General features: G+C 49.8%; 1 protein-coding gene across 1 annotated transcript in view; it reads left to right on the forward strand.

The window, feature by feature from the left end:
• CACNA1G (calcium voltage-gated channel subunit alpha1 G) overlaps nt 1-18,128 on the forward strand; it is a 161,502-nt gene that overhangs the window by 99,269 nt on the left and 44,105 nt on the right. Inside the window, exons 14-21 of the mRNA XM_026090589.1 lie at nt 347-415; nt 3,252-3,345; nt 4,181-4,365; nt 4,560-5,006; nt 11,651-11,751; nt 12,985-13,108; nt 16,769-16,837; nt 17,704-17,888. Of these exons, the coding sequence (XP_025946374.1) occupies nt 347-415; nt 3,252-3,345; nt 4,181-4,365; nt 4,560-5,006; nt 11,651-11,751; nt 12,985-13,108; nt 16,769-16,837; nt 17,704-17,888 (1,274 nt within the window). The remainder of the gene's footprint in view (nt 1-346; nt 416-3,251; nt 3,346-4,180; nt 4,366-4,559; nt 5,007-11,650; nt 11,752-12,984; nt 13,109-16,768; nt 16,838-17,703; nt 17,889-18,128) is intronic.

Raw genomic sequence — 18,128 nt, forward strand, 5'->3', positions numbered from 1 at the left:
TTTTCAGTAATTAGCTGGTGTTTCATTAGCACAATTATCACTTAGGAGCTGAATCTCCTATTGAAACACTTAATTTAAAGGTAAGGCTGGTCCCTCCGAAGGACTTTGCTCCCTCTCAAACGCTCCTGCTCGTGCCCTGAGCGGTCGGCGGCTCCCGCGTGCCGGACGAGCGTGTCCTYGCCGCGCCGCGGCCCCGACGGCCGCGCGCTGCCCTCCTCCACCTCCGCCCTGCTCCATCCTGCCTTTTCTCTCTCCTGTTTGCGACCCGCTCTCCGCTCTGATGTTGCAACTGTGAAAATTGAACCCCCCCTTCCCCTTGCTTCCCCCCTCCCCGTTTTCACTTCAGGAAATCACCAAGCGAGAAGACGCGAGTGGGCAGTTAAGCTGTATTCAGCTGCCTGTCGACTCGTCGGTGGTACGTACGCGCTGAGCATGAGCMCACCCCAACACCGTCCCATAGTCGTCTCCGTGGTGACTGGTCGCACACCGTGATGCTGTTCTCGTTGTAGTAGCTGTCGTTCCTTTTGGGGTGTTTTCTTTCGTTTTTCTTTCTTTCCTTTTTGTTGTCGTCATTGTCGAGTTGGCCTTGATTTTAAGTCCCTTCCTTCTTTGGGAGAGCCAGATAAATTAAGGCCGGCACTTTGGTGCTGCCCGGAGCGGCTCCAGGCTCCTGCAAGCCTCGGACTCTTTCAGCCAGGAAAGTGCCCTGGTGATGCTTCCTGCAGCTTGTCCTGAACGGCACGTTTGCATCGCGCCAAACACCTCCCCTTGATCATGCCCAGCAGGGCACAGAAAACTGCCAAAGCCGCCAGGGACCTGGAATCAAGGCTGTTTGTGGACACGTGTGTGTGCAAGCCCCGCGCTCTGGAGGCGGCGGTAGTCACAGGCGGAAGGAACRCTGTAGCATAACCCGACAGGCTGGCCTCAATGCTGGGACTGCGGGGAGAAACCCGCTCKCCCGGATGGCGGAGCCCGGCAAGATAAGAGATCGGAGAAAGGTCCATTCTGGTCCGAAAACCCCACGGATCTCTGAAACACAGCACCCCCCCAAACCTTATTCTTCTCCCTACCACATACCTCTTTCTCCTTATTGCTCCCTTTTCTGTCCTTTCTTAGAAGTTTGGCTTTTGCTTCAGCGCAAGGGCCCTTTCCTATTGTACTTGGGTATTTTCTCTCACCTTCTGTACGCACTGGTTAATCCACTGTACCGGATGGTCCATCTTGACCTACTCTAATTTTCCCACAAGGATTTTAACTCCATCTTCTCTCATAACCCCTTTTCTATCCAGAAAGGCAAACTGGGAGTGCAAGAACAGGTAATGGCCCCCAGCCCCTGCTGCGAGATGCTTGCCTGCACCCGTACTTAGTTCTGCCGTTTGCTGTATTAGAGGGGATGCTTTCTGTCCTAAAGACATGGGGTTTGGTGCTGTGGGAAGGGATGGTGGGAAACCCCTGTGGGCCTGCTTTCCCAYGTCCATGCCCATCTCGTAGTGTGCCCGGGAACTTCCCTCTGGACACTGGAAGAGTGTTTCAGGAATACAAATTAAGTAAAACTCTGCCCGTTATTTATTCATTTTTAATAGCCCCTTAGGGAGAAGTAATTCCTGGCAGGCCTACTGACCTGCTGAGCTGGGGGCCTGCRGAGGGAGGCTACCTGAAGCCAGCTGGAGCCTGCATTCACGAAAGAGACAAAATTTATGAACCCAGCAAAGTTCAAGGCTGTCTGACTTTGCTGTTCCCTCTTGAAAGGTGCATTCCTGACCTTCCCCAGTCTGTGCATCCTGCAGAACGAACTTCCCTGCGTAACACAGGTTCTGAATATGCAGGAAGGGAAGTTGAGAGCCAGGACTTTACATCACGCTCTCTTTTGCCTTAAAAACACGTATCTGAGAGTGTCCAGTCTTTCTGGAACAGACCCCCTAACTGCTCATTGAACTTGGGAGGGGAGAATTCAGGCTCGTTCCTCTGGAGCTTTGCCTGAAAACRTGCGCAGTGCTTGTGTTGCGTTGGATGGGCCTTGCGTTGCGCGCCATCTCCTCTTCCAGCCCACTGATGCAGCGCCTCCCTCCAAACTGGGGCCCACCTGGGTTTTTTCCACCCAAACAGGTACCCCCAAGCACCAAACTTCATCAGCCTTGGCCAGGGCTCCTGGGGGTGCAGCTTAGGTGCGTGGTTTGCTGGGACTCCTTGGTTGCCCCAGCTGGAGCAAGGTCCTGCTTGGCTTCTCCCATCTCGGCATCCTCCCTCCCTTCCCACCTCTCCTCCCGCCCTGACATATGTCCTGACGGAGCTCGACGCTCTTTGCCAGAGTAGCGGTTTAAGCAACAAATCATCCTCTTTTGGATGGGCGTCATTCTGGCAAGCGCCGTTCCTCCCGTCAGGTGTGTGCTGGATATACCACACCCTAAGYGCCTTTCTGCAGTGCCAATGGACAGAATCAGTGGGGCATGCAGGGAAGTCCCTCGCCAGGGCCATGCCGCAAGACTGAGCAAGCGCCTGGGCACCACACTGGGAGCAATGGTAAATCTCTTCCCTCTCCTTCTCGAGGGCGCACGGACGCAGTCCTGAGGATGGGCCCGTGTCAGAACAGGCAGTTCTCGTTCAACCCCAGGCGTCTGAAATAGCACAGTGGAGCTTCTGCGAATCCCCTGAACTTAAACTTGTGTTGTGTGTTGCAGCTCTAAGGTAAATGGCCACCAGGGGCAGTTGTTATCAGGTTCTGCCAYTTGGATCTTCTCTGCTCTGGTGGGGCTTTCACTGATGAGCGCCCATCAACTGAATTGGAAAGTCAGGGATTTATGTCCCTTGCTGAACCCTGGATTGTTTCATCGAAGCATCTCTAGAAAGAGCCACGCGAATGCCTGGATACACTGAGTTTTAGGTTACAGTGTGTAAATTAAAAGACATGAGTAGRGTCATTTTTTGTCCCAGTACTGCTCATCAGATACATGTCCTTTCCAAATGTCTGCCCAGTGTGCAAAWCCAGCAGCAAAAGTTAAGCAATGTTTTTCCTGACCCCTTTCTGAGACTGCGTTCAGATTCAGAGGTAGTCTGTCTTCCTGGTAGGAGGTTAATTAGTCTGTGGTATAAATATGTGCATGCGTCATTTTGTGAAAGGTGATGTTGCATCGTGGTACAAATTTCCATGGATCCGTAGGTGTGTTGTTGATGATGGGAAGCTGTTTTTCAGAGGGGCATCCATGCAACACAGCCATTCACCCTCATGGCTAAAGTGCTCTGTTTTGCTCTAGGGCGATGCTTCCAAGTCCGATTCTGAGGGGGATCTTTTCCCTCACAGCCTGGAAGAAGAGGGTGGACTTAAGAAAAACTTGTCGAATCCAGCCTGTAAGTAACAACCCTGGGACGCAGTCCCTATTGCAGAAACTTCACTTTGCTGTGAAAACAATGCGTCCCAGATGGGAAGCGCCCTTCTAGAGAGAATATCTTAGTCCAAGCCGCTGCAAGTGTTGCCGAAGCCAGCAGCCTTGCAGCGTGGGTTTGGCTCGGGAATGCAGACAAAAAGAGCCGGGATGCTATTAGGGCCCATCATCTTGCAATCAAGCCTGAAGTCTAGGCTTCGAGATAATGTCTCTGCAGAGTGACAGGACGAGGGAGTATGTACTGAACTATGTGGCACTGTCCCTCTGCCCACGGCTGGCAGAGGAGATGCTGGGGGTCACCCTTGCGGGCAGGGGGGTGATGGTGCCCAGGGAGGAGAGACTGGGACAGAAAGGAGAGGAAGCCGGTGATGGAGCCAGAGCACATGGGAAAGGGGTAGCTTGGGGRGCAGAGACAGCCCTTGGGGAGAAGGGGTTTGGAAGTGAAAGCTCAGAGGTAGGGGTGCTGAAAAGCAGCAAACTGGTGAAGGGCAAAACAGAGGAGGGAAGGGGCTGTAGGGTGTTTGTTGAACGATTGAGGGACAGCAGATGGCAGCCCACATCTGCTCTCCTTTCTCATTGGTGCCTGATCCATTCCTGGTTTACAGCTCCCTGCACGCCCCTGTTCCTCTGCTGTGTTGAAGGAGGAGCTCTCTGCTCTCCAAAACAACCTTCTGGCCCCCATCCCCATGATGTTTGGAGAACCACCTCCTTGAGAGCTGCCACCTGCTTTGCCTGCCCGAGCGCATGTTGCATGCATGCCACTTGAGCGGTGACACCTAAAAGCCACTTGTGTYTTCCAGTGCTGGCCCTGAGCGACCACCCAGAGCTGAAGAAGAGCCTCACCCCGCCGCTCATCATCCACACCGCAGCCACGCCGATGCCCATGCCCAAGAGCGCCATGTTCGGAGACGCAGCACAGGGCTACGAGTCCCGCCGGGCTAGCGGCGTCTCCGTGGACCCCAACGCTTATGAACTCAAGTCACCGGTACTCACCTCACTTTCCCCTGTTGATGCTCGCTGTGCTCCCCTTGGGTTTGTGGGGTCGCTTTGTGCCGCTTCCATCTGTACGCCCACGCTGCRCTCGCTCGTCCCTCAGTCGCGTCGGTCCTGCCTGGCGAGACTCGGGCAGGGGTGGCAGCGGCTGGGGGTGACGCTCTCGTCCTGGTGTCCTTTCCGCAGTCCAGCATACGGAGCTCCCCCCACAGCCCCTGGAGTGCCGGCAGCAGCTGGAACAGCCGCCGCTCGAGCTGGAACAGCMTCGGCCGCGCGCCCAGCCTCAAGCGCCGGGGCCAGAGCGGAGAGCGCAAGTCCCTCCTTTCTGGAGAGGGGAAGGAGAGCTCGGAGGAAGGGGACAGCTCGGATGAGGAGCGCTCCAGTCGGGCCGGCAGTTTCAATGGCTCTTTACCTCATCGCATGGAGTCGCTGGAAACAAAAAGCTCCTTTGACCTCCAGGATACCTTGCAGGTGCCTTCGCTCTACCGAAGCGGCAGCATGCACAGCAGCCGCACCTCTGCCTCGGAGCATCACGACTGCAATGGGAAAACCGCCCCGGGCCTCCTGCTCCATCAGCTCCACTTAGACGACCCCCGACAGGACTGCGATGACTGCGATGATGAAGGCAACATGGTAAGGAAAGGTCAAGCGCTCGTTCTGACTTTTCTGCTCGTTGGAGTGATGCCTGCGCCTCTGTCTGGGTGTCACTGGGGAGTAAAAGCGATGGTCCGTGGCAGGGGCCGGGTCTCACCTTCACGCGCCAGCCCAAACTCTAAGTGGCTCAGCAGAGCTCCTGGAGGGATCCAGGCTGTGGAAGCCCCCCAGGGTCGGTGCTGGCTTTGTGTTACGTATTTCAGTGCTGTACTGGGCAGTTTATGATGGAGAAATTGGGACAAAACTCCACAGGTCCCAGGAGAAGGTGCAGAGCAAAGGCTTGCCATCCTTTGGTTATCTTGGCAATATGTGTTGTTTTAACAAGCAACTTTCCCTGGTCTCCAGCTATTACTCGGAGTTCTTCCCCCCAYGCACAGCAGCAGGCAATTTCTCTCGACATCAACAGGCAATGAAAGGGCAGGGTTTGGCCCACAAGTCCCCTGGAGGCATTAGTCCCATGGAGACAGTGGTAATTTCAAAGGCTTTGCATTAATTTCAATATGAAGAGGTATTAGTCCAATAAGCGTCTCTCTTTCACAGGCCTGAAAAGTGCCATTTAGAAAATGCTAGCTAAAAGCATGGCAGCAGGAGAAGAAGAATCAGCTGTAATTTGGAGCTGATTAGGGCGCAAGACAGTGAAGAGGCATCTCCAGCTTGCATGTTCCCTGGATCTGCACTTTCAAATCAATGCACATAATTTGCTACGTGCTGCCGCTGCCCAAATTATGTAAATGCCGCGGGGACTTAGGAGTTGGAGAAACTTCAGCAGGGTGAGGGATGCACTGAAACACAAAGAACCACATTTTGAGCTGGCACACACCTTGCCCGACCCCAGTCAGGGGCAAAATGGTGCAAATGGGGCCAGCAGTCAGCAAARGGGTCTTCAGCGCGATGTAGCAAACGGCAGGCTGCCTGCCCGCCGCGGTCACAGCTAGGGRTGGGTGCGCTCAAGGGCTTTTAGCAATCTGCTTTTCGGTGTAATGCAAGCGTAAATATGACACGGACGTCTCGTTTTACCAACTGCTCTCTCTGTGCTTGTCCCTGAGCTTTTCYGTTAGGTTAGCAGCAGCTGGGGGGCATTGCAAAGGCTGAGGGCACCTTGAGAGGCTCCTCCTGCAGCTGGCTAGGGCAGGAGGAGTCCTCTGCCTCTCTGGGGGCTGCAAGCAGCACGAGGAAATGACAGATAGAGGTTTCCAAGCACCCTGCACAAAGTGGCATYGCTGGGGACGGTCGGTTCTGCCAGCTTTGGTTGCTTTTCTATTTTAGTTTGCCTTTTTCTCAGGCTTAAGAAGGCYAGTGGCCTGATATGCCATTCCCAGGCAGTAACTCTGTCAGTCTTGCAAAAGTGACATGTTTTGGGTAGAGCCTTGCAATTATTACTTCAGCAGTAACCGGGGCAGTACTGAGAATGTGAAAACTGTAGCTTGTGGACGTGATTTTACTGTATTTTGCTGAGTTTGTTGAATGAAAATGGGACATGGAGGATGTGCAGGGATGAAAAAGGCCACGGCAAGCAAACGCATAGGAGAAGAAAGAGAGTTTCCGCTGGCAGAATAGAGTCACTCAGCCATGAGCCACCTTGAAAAAGCCATTACCCCATTGCCTCTCTAGCACGGCTCCTCAGCCTGGGATTTTTGATTGTCTTAACCCGGTTCTTAACCTCCATAAAATAAATTGAGTTTTTAAGAAAGGGAGCAGTAATTATTTTTGGAAAAAGCACTATTAAAATGATCAAGAGACCACGCTCTTTGTAGCTAGCTGGGGATTTTTTTGTGCTCCTGCATGTGCTGTGTTTTCCAGTTGACCTGAGCCAAACAGCTGGCGGGCCCAGAGCATCCCGCAGGTCTCTTACTTTGCCTTCTCCAGATAATAAGTTCACTGGCAGATCCCAGCTCACATTAGACATGTTGTGATGTGGCACGTGGAGGCCATGCGGTCCTTTCTCTCCTGTCCCCATCCCATCCACCCTYGCAGCTCCAGCCAGCTCTGACTAGTATTCTCGAATAAGATGCATGTTTTTAATCTTTATTATGATGCTGCTCATAGTGTAAATAAGGAGTCTTCTCTCTTTTCTGCATGCTGAGGCCTGGCTGCACAGGGTTGGACCAAAGGTCCCTGAATCCTCTCCCACTGAGCACTCTGTCGCAAATGTTTAAGCAAAGAATGGAAAAACAGGATATAAAAAAAAAAAAAAGCATGCCTCTGCCTGTGGTGTAGCCACAGCGAGCAGCTGGGACATCCTCAGCTGGCAGTTGCCTTTCCTCATGCTCTGAAATATGTATTCCCTGCAAATCACTAAACCAGAGGGATCAGAATATATTGCTTAGATTAGTGAAATCAGTCTCTCGGGTTGCTGAGCTTCCCTTTGTGATTTCCTCCTGACATTTTGGGGGGATTCTTTGCCCCTAAATTAACCTTGACAAAGTTGGGAAAAAGTCATTATTTTTTAAATTGAAAAAAAAAAAATCCCCAACTCCCCCACCAACAAAAGAAGAAAAGGACTCAACTGTTACTCAGATCAAAGTAAACCTAAATATGCCCTTCTGCAACAAAGCTTAACAAGCTCTCCTTGCTGGATGGTTTTGATTGCCTCTGCACAGAAATAAAAGAAAGTGCAAGGATTTCATTTGGATCTCACAGACTCCCATTATATTAGTACCACTCCGCTGCTTTCAAAGAGTTTATTCTAAATTTACATTGCTTAAAGGGGCCTGAATCAGGCCCCTAATATTTCTTCTCCCCAAACATATAAAGTCAGGGGACCAAATTCTGCTCTTCAGTGCATGAATGTAGACAAGGAGAAACTTCCCTGAAACAGCAACCTGCTGCATATCTGCGTTCACATGGGTGTAACCAAGACCAGGGATCTTCATGGACATCTTTGGTGTTCGGGTCTGCTTGTCCAGGTTGTGTTACAGGTCACTGCATGCACCAGCTGCAAAATTTGCGTGCTCTGGAAAGCAGAAAAAAGCCACTGTCCTGTAAAACCCAATGACTGAGTGCTCAGAGTGGAAAGTGAGGGAACTACTTAATCTGACACCAAAGGTGTCTTCAAACGAACCCCCTCCCTTCCTGTCCCCCCCCCTCCAAAGCGAGCTGGGCACAATTCGAGTTACGTGTGAATGTTGCACATTGCGATTGCAGCTCCTTTCATCTCTGGCCATTTCACTTTATTCTGTGCCGTGAAGCCCAGACATGCCCTGAGTCATCTCATCCTGCCCCACTGAACGTCTGAGGTTAAGTAATCGGGTCCTGAGCACCTCTAGGCAGCTTCTAGCTTGCTTGGAGGTCAGCTGTGGCTCATGGAGAATTTTGCAGCAGTTTCCCCCCATCCTTGTAATAAATCTTTTATAAATTTAACCCTCCCTCTTACTCCAAGAAGTGTGTCAGTCATCTTTTAATGCAAGTTGCCTTTCGTCCTGCCCTCAGATGGCCCAGCATTRCTATCTGAAATCCCCCCCCACCAAAAAAAGGGGAAAAAAAGAAAAAAACCCACACTATTTATCAGTAGTTCTCCTTAATGTGGAATTCGAGGGTGCTGTTTGCACTGTGGCAGATGAAGGCAGCATCGCTGCTTATTAGTGAGAGTCAAGCATGTGCCTCATCCTCGCAGGCCCCTCCGGGTCCTTGTCAGCTGGGAGGGGAGGCAATTCGGGCTGAGAGCACGCCAGGACATCGTGTCTAAGTCACTAGCAACTGAATTAAGAAGTAGTTCTCTCTCCCCCTCCCTCCATCTTTATTCATCCTGTCCAGGTGTGTTTTATGAACAAATAGATATGATTTAAGCAACATAATTGATATATCGCTTTGAACATAATACAGGCTTAAGCAGCAATCAGCCTGATTGTAAGCAGCCGATGCGTGTCTGGACCTTGCAGAGAAAGCGTTTGATGGGACTTAGGCTGGCAATGCTCATTTTTATTTTGCAAATATCTTACATTTGGCTCAAATTACTGAACTGTGCTGTTCCACTGGTGGAAAGCTGGAGTAATTCCTTTGACTTTCGATTGATGCGGCTGTATTGGAGGACAGCACTCGGCCCCACATAAAGCTCCAAGCTGCTCCAACCTGGGCTGAGCCGCGGTGCCTGCCCTTACTATACCGCACTGAATAGAGAGACATGATGGAAGATCGCTTTTTGCCTTTGTTATCTGATTTAGCCTGTGAACTGCAAGCTGCAACAATTAGACAAACCCCAAAATATCTTTGGCATTAAAATTGGACAAAAGGAATATAAAGAAGCATTCTGTGCTGCTGACGCATTACCATTCACTACAAATCCCCATGATAAATACCAGAACTGCTTTGAATAATAGATACTTTTGGAATCTTTCCAGCTCACAAAATGAACTGGACCAAGTCACAGTTCCTGCTCCATGTCCAGAGGCTGGGGTAGCAATCGCTTGCTCTCACTGCAAGTTCGAGCAGACATCTAATTTTATCCATTTATTTATCTTTGTTAAATCTAAGGATAATTAAACTAACTAGGATGCTATAAGGGATAACGCAACCCCAAGGATGCATGCTCTATTAAATACAGTTTAGAGAGACGGGAGCATTTCTGACTCCTTGCCTAGAGTTGAAAAATGAACATGAAAACAGCCAAGATGTCGCCAAAACCTACTGGCGTGCAGTGGTGTGGTGTGTGTTTGCAGAGAAGGGGAAGGAATGATGGACAACCAAAGGAGAAGGGTAGAAAAATCTACCTTTTTCTTTATTCAGACTTTTCTTATTATTTTCACAAGGTGGTTTTCATTTTCTAAAGGGTTCAGGTTGTCACCAAGCGCTTTCATTAAAATGGACACTGTACTAGCTATTACCCATCACTAATGAGACCCCTGGCTGAGCGCGTATAGGAACACAAAGCATTTTCTCCATTTGACTCAATTACCCTAACAAATCCCATTTTTACAGTCCAGAATACCTTGAGTTGCTCATAGTTTGGCTCCAAAGGAACACAGAATCCCTGCTCCCTGTTTCCAAGCTTAAATAAATAAAAGTGCCTCAGTCCCGTGTGCTCCTCAGGCGAGAGTGGTGGTTCCTCTTCTGTGCTCCGCACACCTCTGCTCCTTTGCAGATCCATTTCTGAACATCTGCAAAAAAAAGCTTCAAAGAGCCTGTGCAGCCACATTCCCAGGTGTGTGCACATCCAAGCCAGCATGATGAGGGAAATAAGAGTCACAGAGGAGCGTGAATTTTATTTTTATTTGTCTGTAAATGCAAAGTGTTGCGGTGACATTGCACAAACAAATCTGTGGATTTATCTTCTGGTGCTTTGATTTGAAAGGGCTGAGAAAGCCTCGGTGCAGGGATAAATTATTGGTCTGGGGAGCCGTGTCCTGGGTGGCTTCTGCTGGTTRCTAGTGGGCTAGTTCGCAGCACTGTAATGTAAATCAGATTAAAGATGCTGACCYCTCTTTGGAGACCTGTGGAGGAGAAGGTGGCAAGCCCTAATCCACAGGCTGGTGCAGCCAGGGCAAGGCTTCCTCTTGACATATGCTTCTTCATGTCTTCATTTGACTTGTTGACCAAGGCCTTTTAAATCTGTCTTCCTGGCCTTAAACAACCTTGCAGACAATATAAAACATAAGTATGTCTGGCTGAGGATGCACTCCAGTTCAAGTAGGAATTAATTCAGGGGAGTCGGATAGGCTGCGTTTATCCAGGAGGTCAGACTGGCTGGCCACGATGTTCCCTTCCGGCTTTATAATCTCCCCATCTAATCTGCTCGTGCCGAATGAGAGGCAGATGTTTYCCATTGTGTTCATGGACCAAAGCGCAGGTCCCCGGTGATTCCTTCGGCTTCACGGTGGTGCACAGGCATTGGACTCCGTAGGACTTGGCCCAGCAAGCAGCAGGAATCCCTCTGCTCCCATTATAGCCGCTGACATAAGCCTTGTATATTCCTTAAAAAAAAAAAAAGAAAACAACTCAGAAGATTCAGGCAAGCATCTGCTAAGCATCTAGAGTGACTGAGGCTGATCCATGTGGGTTATCAGTCCTGCGGGACGAGAGGTTTTTTTACCGTATTCGTCCTGTTAGCTGACTGTGTGCCAGATGCAGTTACTGTGCGGCAGAATTAGCAAGAGCAGACCCTGCGGGCTCGCCAGGGGCCCGGCCCCGCTGCGGCACGGACCCGGGGCTCGGGAGCAGCCCGGACCCCCGGCGGCAGGAGCTCCTTCCCTCTTGCTGGGGCCGCAGGGCCCTGCCCAGTGGAGTCTAACTTGGGGAGACCATTTTCCTTCAGCTTTAGAGAGCACATGGGGATTTTTGTTCTCTGAAAAATTGCCCTGATGCCTTTGCTTGAAAGTTTTTTGGATTTATTGTATTGACATTTCTCTCTACTTTTTCCTTCTAGTAATACTTGCAGTGCAGTCTCTATGCTCGAGTGGGGATTGCGCGTGATTTTACTCAGGCCAGTGCAGTCCAGGCAGCAGATTTCTTTGTAACTCCTATCTCCCTGTCCCCATCCTGCCCCATGCATCAGGGTGCCTGAAGCAATCCTGCAAACAGAGCAGCTCACCAGCACTTGTCAGCAACAGCAAAGCACGGCCAAAGACCCTGGGGGCCCTGCTGATCGGCAGGAATAACAGACTACAACTCACTGTATGTTTTTCTCCTAGAACAAAAGGGACCGCATGAAGGCTTGGATCCGGGCGCATCTCCCCACCTGGTGCAAAGAGAGAGACTCCTGGTCCATCTACGTCTTCGCTCCTCACTCAAGGTAAGGCAGCTGCGCTCGGGCAGTAACAGTGCACTTGCCATGGATGTCATTGTTGTGATGGCTCATGGTGCCCATGTATCCCAGCACGGGTGTCCGTATGTCAGTCCACCCATTTCCCAGACACAAACTCCCCAGCGCTTCCCCTGCTCTGATACTACAGCGTGGTCATGCAGCAAACAGCGCCCAGCTGCAGAGAACTGCTCTGGAGCAGGCACGGCCCTGGCAGGGAGCGTTGAGCAAAGGCCCATAGCCCAGGACATGGATAGAGCTTTATCAAGGTCCTTATTTGCTTCATTAGTGATGCCAGCCCTCAGCACGAGTGCAAGTTTTTTACTCGACAGAGTGTGTGGAGTTTGAAGCAGGGGAAAAGCTGCTGTATTAAGGATACCTAAAGAAATATAAATTTGCACCAGGTGTATACTTACGACATAGCGGAGGACTCTCTCTGGCCTTGCTAAAGCTTCCTCTCACCTTGGACTTCTCTGTCCTCTCCCTTCCCTCCCTTCCTGTTCTAGCAAACCCCAGAAAACTGCCCTCCCCTTACCTGGAGAACCTGAGCTCCTTTGTGCCACCCAGGCCCAGCTGTCCTGGGGCCATCTGGCCTCTGTGCCCTCATACGTGTTCGTGTGCGCTTAACACACACTTAACGAGGGTTTCCCATGTCTGAGCTGGTGGGCCCTGGACAGCACTCGAGTTCATTCATACAAGATTAGAGAGATTTTCAGAAATAGACTTTGGGAAATGTAATATGGTATTATAAATCCTGGGTCAGTGTACAGCCATCTGTCACAATAAATAGCTTCTGTCCTTTTGTTCCAYGTGGTGTGCTCAAGCCTTACAAGCTTGGTGGGGGTATTGCTTTCATTATTTAAGCTAAACCCGAGCATTAMGGACAAGAGGGGGGCTTGGATCCAAACCTGGCCGCATGTCTGAGTTGCAGGAACAGCTGCTCCGTTTCAAGTGAGCCTCAGACCTCTATGGACATTACCAGGGCTTGAAATTTGTGGCTCAGTTCTGTAGCTCAGGTCCTTTTCTATTCATACATAGATCTGCCTGCAGCTCGCGGCTATGCCAGAGAGGGGACTGGGAGATTGCAGCTCATCTGCTTTGCAAACAGAGCGCTGAATTCTCCTGCCACGCCTAGAGCTACTGCGTTGACGAGAACGTGTTCATCTCTAACTACTCAAGCATTAATAGCTAGTTTGTGTGTCTTCTTTATTTCTTTCTGGGCAGATTCCGTCTGATGTGCAATAAAATCATCACGCACAAGATGTTTGATCATATCGTCTTGGTCATCATTTTCCTGAACTGCATTACCATTGCCATGGAACGACCCAAAATTGAGCCTCACAGCGCTGTGAGTTTCTGAGGTTAACGTTTTCCTGTGCTCTAGGGTGCCATGTTACTTGTGGAGCCAACACACCTGGCTTGGACCCCACTGCCGCACACTTGGTCTCACTTTCTTTCTTAAATGGGAAGCTGCATCCGGTGCAAATCCTGGGGTTGTACTGGGATGGCCCTGATTGCGCTGCCCAGGGTTGGCTCCTGAGTGCCTGCTCGGGGGTCTGGTTAAGGAAGGCCACGCAACTGCTCTCTGCTGCATTGCCTTGTGCCAGGGGGTGTTTAACAGGCTCCAGGGAGACGCCTGCACCTGGGCAAGGCTGCATGCCCCCCCRTGCGAGCTCCCCAGCACTCTGGGATACTGGGAGAGGAAGAGGTTCAGGACGAAGGAGCGCTTGTGTGCCAATGCCTCCTGCTTAGGCATTGACAAGCAGGTGTCAGGAAAGGAGAGCTGGAGAAAGGCCCAGACAGCATTTCACCAGGCCAATGCTCGGGAAAGCTTTCAGGCATCTCCTTGTGCTGTTCACCTCCCGCTCCATGCGCTGGGGCTGCTCCTCACTGTCTCAGCCCTGCAGCTTGTGACTTGTTGTTAGGGGTTACTGAAAAGCAAATACTGCCTGTGTGTTATTTAATTTCAGCAATAAATTCAACTTTATGGTGGATGCTGAAATGCTTTCCATGGCAAGGAAAGAGAGGGTAGTTCTTCCACAAATTTGACTCTCTTGGTCCCTACCCAGACTCCTTTCAATGTACAGAGCAGCGCCTATGGTCTGCAATACATCAAAGCTCCCCCTAATAATATCCCACTACTCCAAGTATGATCAGCGTTTTTTATACTGAGATAACCATGACAGCTGTCTCAGTTTCCCTCTCTGATAAACCTTCAAACACTTTTCCTCTCTCGGCACGATGTTTGTTTCTTCCATCTGTTCTTCATGGGAATGTGTGTAAGGTGTGAAGGGGAAGGGAGAAACTGTTCATTTTATACTTTTCTCTCCCCTTTGTCTGTCATCTTTGTTGTGACACAAGCAAAATTGAATTGATACTTGCACTGTGATTCCATTTCCCTGAACAATTTTGTTTTAATAGATTGCGTAATGTTGTGGGTTTTTTTAAACCAGACCCTCATAACACCAATCTCCATCAATCAGATGGACAGAATGATCTGATTGCTCTTTCATTTTAGCATAGGTTGTGGTACACACGCTGGACACTTGCTGACATATTACAAAAGACTACTCATATCGCAATCATACAGAACCCTGTTCTGTCCACACAGGCATGTCAGGCTGCTTATTTTCATGGATCTTCAATATAAGACCTTAAAACTGGAGTCCTGGCTGCTGTGTGCCTATTTTAAACTTTCCCTAGTCCTCCTGACAGAATTAGCTTGCCTGGAGGTCCCTCCCCTAAATTCATGTTTTCTTTTGATCGTTGTGCAATTGCGGTGCACCAGCTGGCTACCACCGTCCACCGCGTGGTGGCTGGGTTTCTGGCACAAAGCCAGAGTGTGTGTCTGGCTAGCAAAGTGCTCTGGGGTATGTTTGTAGCTAGCCAAGTGCTTTGGAGATTTCAAGGATACAGAGGGTTGAAAGCAAATCTGAAGAAGGACAGGTAAGCCATGCAAGAAGAGAGCCGGACTTTCTGCTAGCTGATCTAGCAAGGGGAAATCACCCTGCTGTTCCCCAGATGGGAAACCCCCACAGTGACATTCTTGCAGGATCTGATGGAACAGAGGTTTCCACAGACGACTCAGGCATTTGGATATTGGGCTCCCATTAAGATGAGCAGCTGAAGTTGTCCCTTCAGATTCTATATGCCTCTGTGGAGCCCCTTGCTGTGTCCTCTGAGAGTCATCATTTGCCAAGACTGGCTCCAAAAGGAGCCACATTTGTGCAGAAGTGAAGAGAATGGTATCACGTGCAGGAGAAGCTGAAGAGGAGCCCCCAGCCCCCAGAGAGCCAGATAGCCCAAAATAATGGTACTGTCTGCACAAGAGATGGAGGACAAGCTGCAGTGATCCTGGGCTTTGGAAGAGAGGAGAGAGGAAAGGAGAGAGGGAGCAGTGTGAGACTCATCAGCATCAGGTGGAAACCATGGGGACAAAAATGGGCTCCAGGGATGGAGCTGAGCTGGACTGCCGTCCAGGCACAGCAGAGGAGGAGGCGGATGCTGACGGAGCAGAGGAGCCAGGAGGAGTGCACAGGCCATGCTTGTGGTGACAGAGCTCTTATCTGGAAACCAAGAGAGTTAGTTTAGCTTGAGTTGTTTAAAATAATTATACTTAGCTTCCCTGAGCTGTGGATTTCCTAGCTGCTTCAAGCAGTTCTCTTTCCCTGCCCGTTTCAGCTGGCTTATCAGAACAGGGGATGCCGTTGCTAGCCAACACTCACTGCCCATTTCAGAGTGCAGTACATGGGCCATGAAGATTATTCTTGAAAATAGCCACATGCTTGCCAGAGAGAAATGTAATATCTTCAGTCTTTCCTCCATGCTCTTGCTGTTTTATCTCCAGCCCCAGAAGCGCCTCCTGCAGCATTCTGCTCCTTCCTCCTGCACGCTTGCTAACCTTGTACAGCAGTCTTGTGTGTGGCAGTCAGCTAAAGGCCAGAGATGTTTCCTATCACAGCTATCACAGTGCAGGTCTAGGACCTAATTAATTATGGACACAGTATGGAAACAAGCTACTCTGTGGTTCCTGAGTCACTTTCGGTAAATCATGATCTGGCAAGCAAGCGAGTTGCCAAGGTGTTTTGTCTTGTTTAAATTGCATCTCATTTTGAGCTAGAGATCTGCATCTCCAAGAGGACTGCTCTGTAGGGAGCAGCAGAAATAAATCCAAGATTTTTATTAGCAGAATTGGAGCTGTTTCAATTGTCTGCGTACATGCATACATGCACACATACTATCTTTCCTCTAACCTGCTTCTTCTGCTGTCCATTTCTCAGTACAGGTAATCAGAGATTGCTCAGGGATTAGGGAAAAGTGTAATTTATTTAATGATCATCATTAAAAGGAAAGGTTTCTGCTAGCTACAGATAGGGAACCAGTCCATGGTCTCATCTGTAATCACTAGCTACTATTGCAGAACGGTGGCAGTGAGGAGTGGATAGTGCAGAGGCCTGGGAGATGAAACTATTGGCCTTCATTCCCAGGTCTAGCCTGTGGCTTTGGGCAAGTGAATTAACCTTTTRGGGGACAAGTCTCAGCTGGTATAAACCCCTAGAGCTTCTCTGGCTTTGGAACTGTGACAGCTCACACCAGCCGAGCTCCTGCCTCCCTTGGACCCTCCTTGCCTTGCTGTACAGCCAGGTTAACATTGACTTAATTTATAGGGGACCAGGGGGCCCGGCGATATTTTGGCCCTGGGGCGGATGGGACGGGGGCCTCGGGTGCCCGCCGGCCCCAGCGTGCGCGGGAAGGCTGGCTGCTGTCCGTGGTGCTGACACCGGCCCCGGCCACCGGCAGCCCCCGACCGCGCGGCAGGTGGTTGTCGGAATATTTGGATTTTTCCTCCTTTGAGAGCTAGCAGCTTGAGACTTGTTTCAGCCCAGATGCTGTGGAGCAGTTAGCAACCGTGCAAATATACACAGGGAGGTGTATGGCTACGGAGAGCGGGCTATAGAAAACGTTGTCGCTTGTTTTGTTTTGTTTTGTTTTGTTTTGTTTTTTATAGGAACGGATTTTCCTAACGCTCTCCAACTACATCTTCACAGTTATCTTCCTGACTGAAATGACAGTTAAGGTAAGTAAAGCTGGGGAATGTGTGTGGCTGTACTATATTGGTGATACTTTATTACAGTGGACTTGTAAAACCCCTAGGCCCACCAGTTATGAGTGAGGTGCATATTTTCCTCTTCTGAATAATATTCAAGTACCCACTACATGCCTTATTCTGAGCACATTTCACACAGAATGATTTCACTGAAGTTGCTCTTGATTTACACCATTATATGAGCAATGGGATTCTTCAGTTCAGCAGTCTTTCCTATTCAGCAAAGCTCTTGAGCACGTGCTTAACTTCAGCCATGCATGTAAGTCCCATTGTCTTCAACAACCTAAGCAGCGATGTGCTTTCCTGAGGAGGAAAAGGCTTAAGCACATTCAAATACTTCGCTGGATTTGAGGCAGGAGGCTCAAAGACTGTCAAAAACACATTGCTGTAAATCTCTCTTGTGTAATTCATAATCATCTCACAGAAAAATTGCTCTTTCTTTAGGAAGTTTCTCTATTTTCATTATTTGCAAAGCTTGTAAATGATTGCCTTGGGTCAGCTGCTCTAAACCTTTACTCCAGGGGTCTATAGAAATAAAACATGACCAAACTTTTCTGCTAGAGCTAAACGTGTTAGAAATACTTTTGTGCAGCTAGGTTTAGATGCATTATAAATATATCAGCTGTAAGGGACAATCTGGGATTTTTTTGCAGGGTTATTTTTACAATCCTTGCAGTATAACACTTTGCTGATTTGTCTAATTAGGCTTCTATACTGGGAAGCAAATGGACTTATGGATTTGTATCTGTAAATAATGCTTTCTTGATAGGTTCTTAACTGGAAGAAATATACTGGATGCAACAGTCATAACTTGTTGCAACTTGGTGTCCATGCAGGTGGTGGCACTAGGCTTATGTTTTGGGGAGAAAGCCTACTTGAAAAGCAGCTGGAACGTGCTGGATGGACTGCTGGTTCTCATCTCTGTCATTGACATCCTGGTCTCAATGGTGTCAGACAGTGGCACGAAGATCCTGGGGATGCTAAGGGTTTTGAGACTGCTGAGGACACTGCGGCCGTTAAGGTAAGCACGGGATGAGGAAGACCTAAAACAGTGTAGGGTGTGCATGCCAAAGGAAGAATTGAGGTTCTCCTGGGAAGGGGCAGCATGGGTGCAAGAAGTGCAAGGGAAGGGGCATGGCATTGTCGCCAGTATCGTGCCCAGCCTCCCGCTGCTCTGCCGACAATGAGCATCCGTGGGTCCTGCCGAGTCATGAGGAGCTCTGGGCGCTTGCTGTGTATTGGGACCAGGCCCAAGTGCAGT

The sequence above is a fragment of the Apteryx rowi genome, unplaced genomic scaffold, assembly GCF_003343035.1.
Source record: "Apteryx rowi isolate R43461 unplaced genomic scaffold, aptRow1 scaffold_86, whole genome shotgun sequence".
In the NCBI taxonomy this organism is placed as follows: Eukaryota; Metazoa; Chordata; class Aves; order Apterygiformes; family Apterygidae; genus Apteryx; species Apteryx rowi.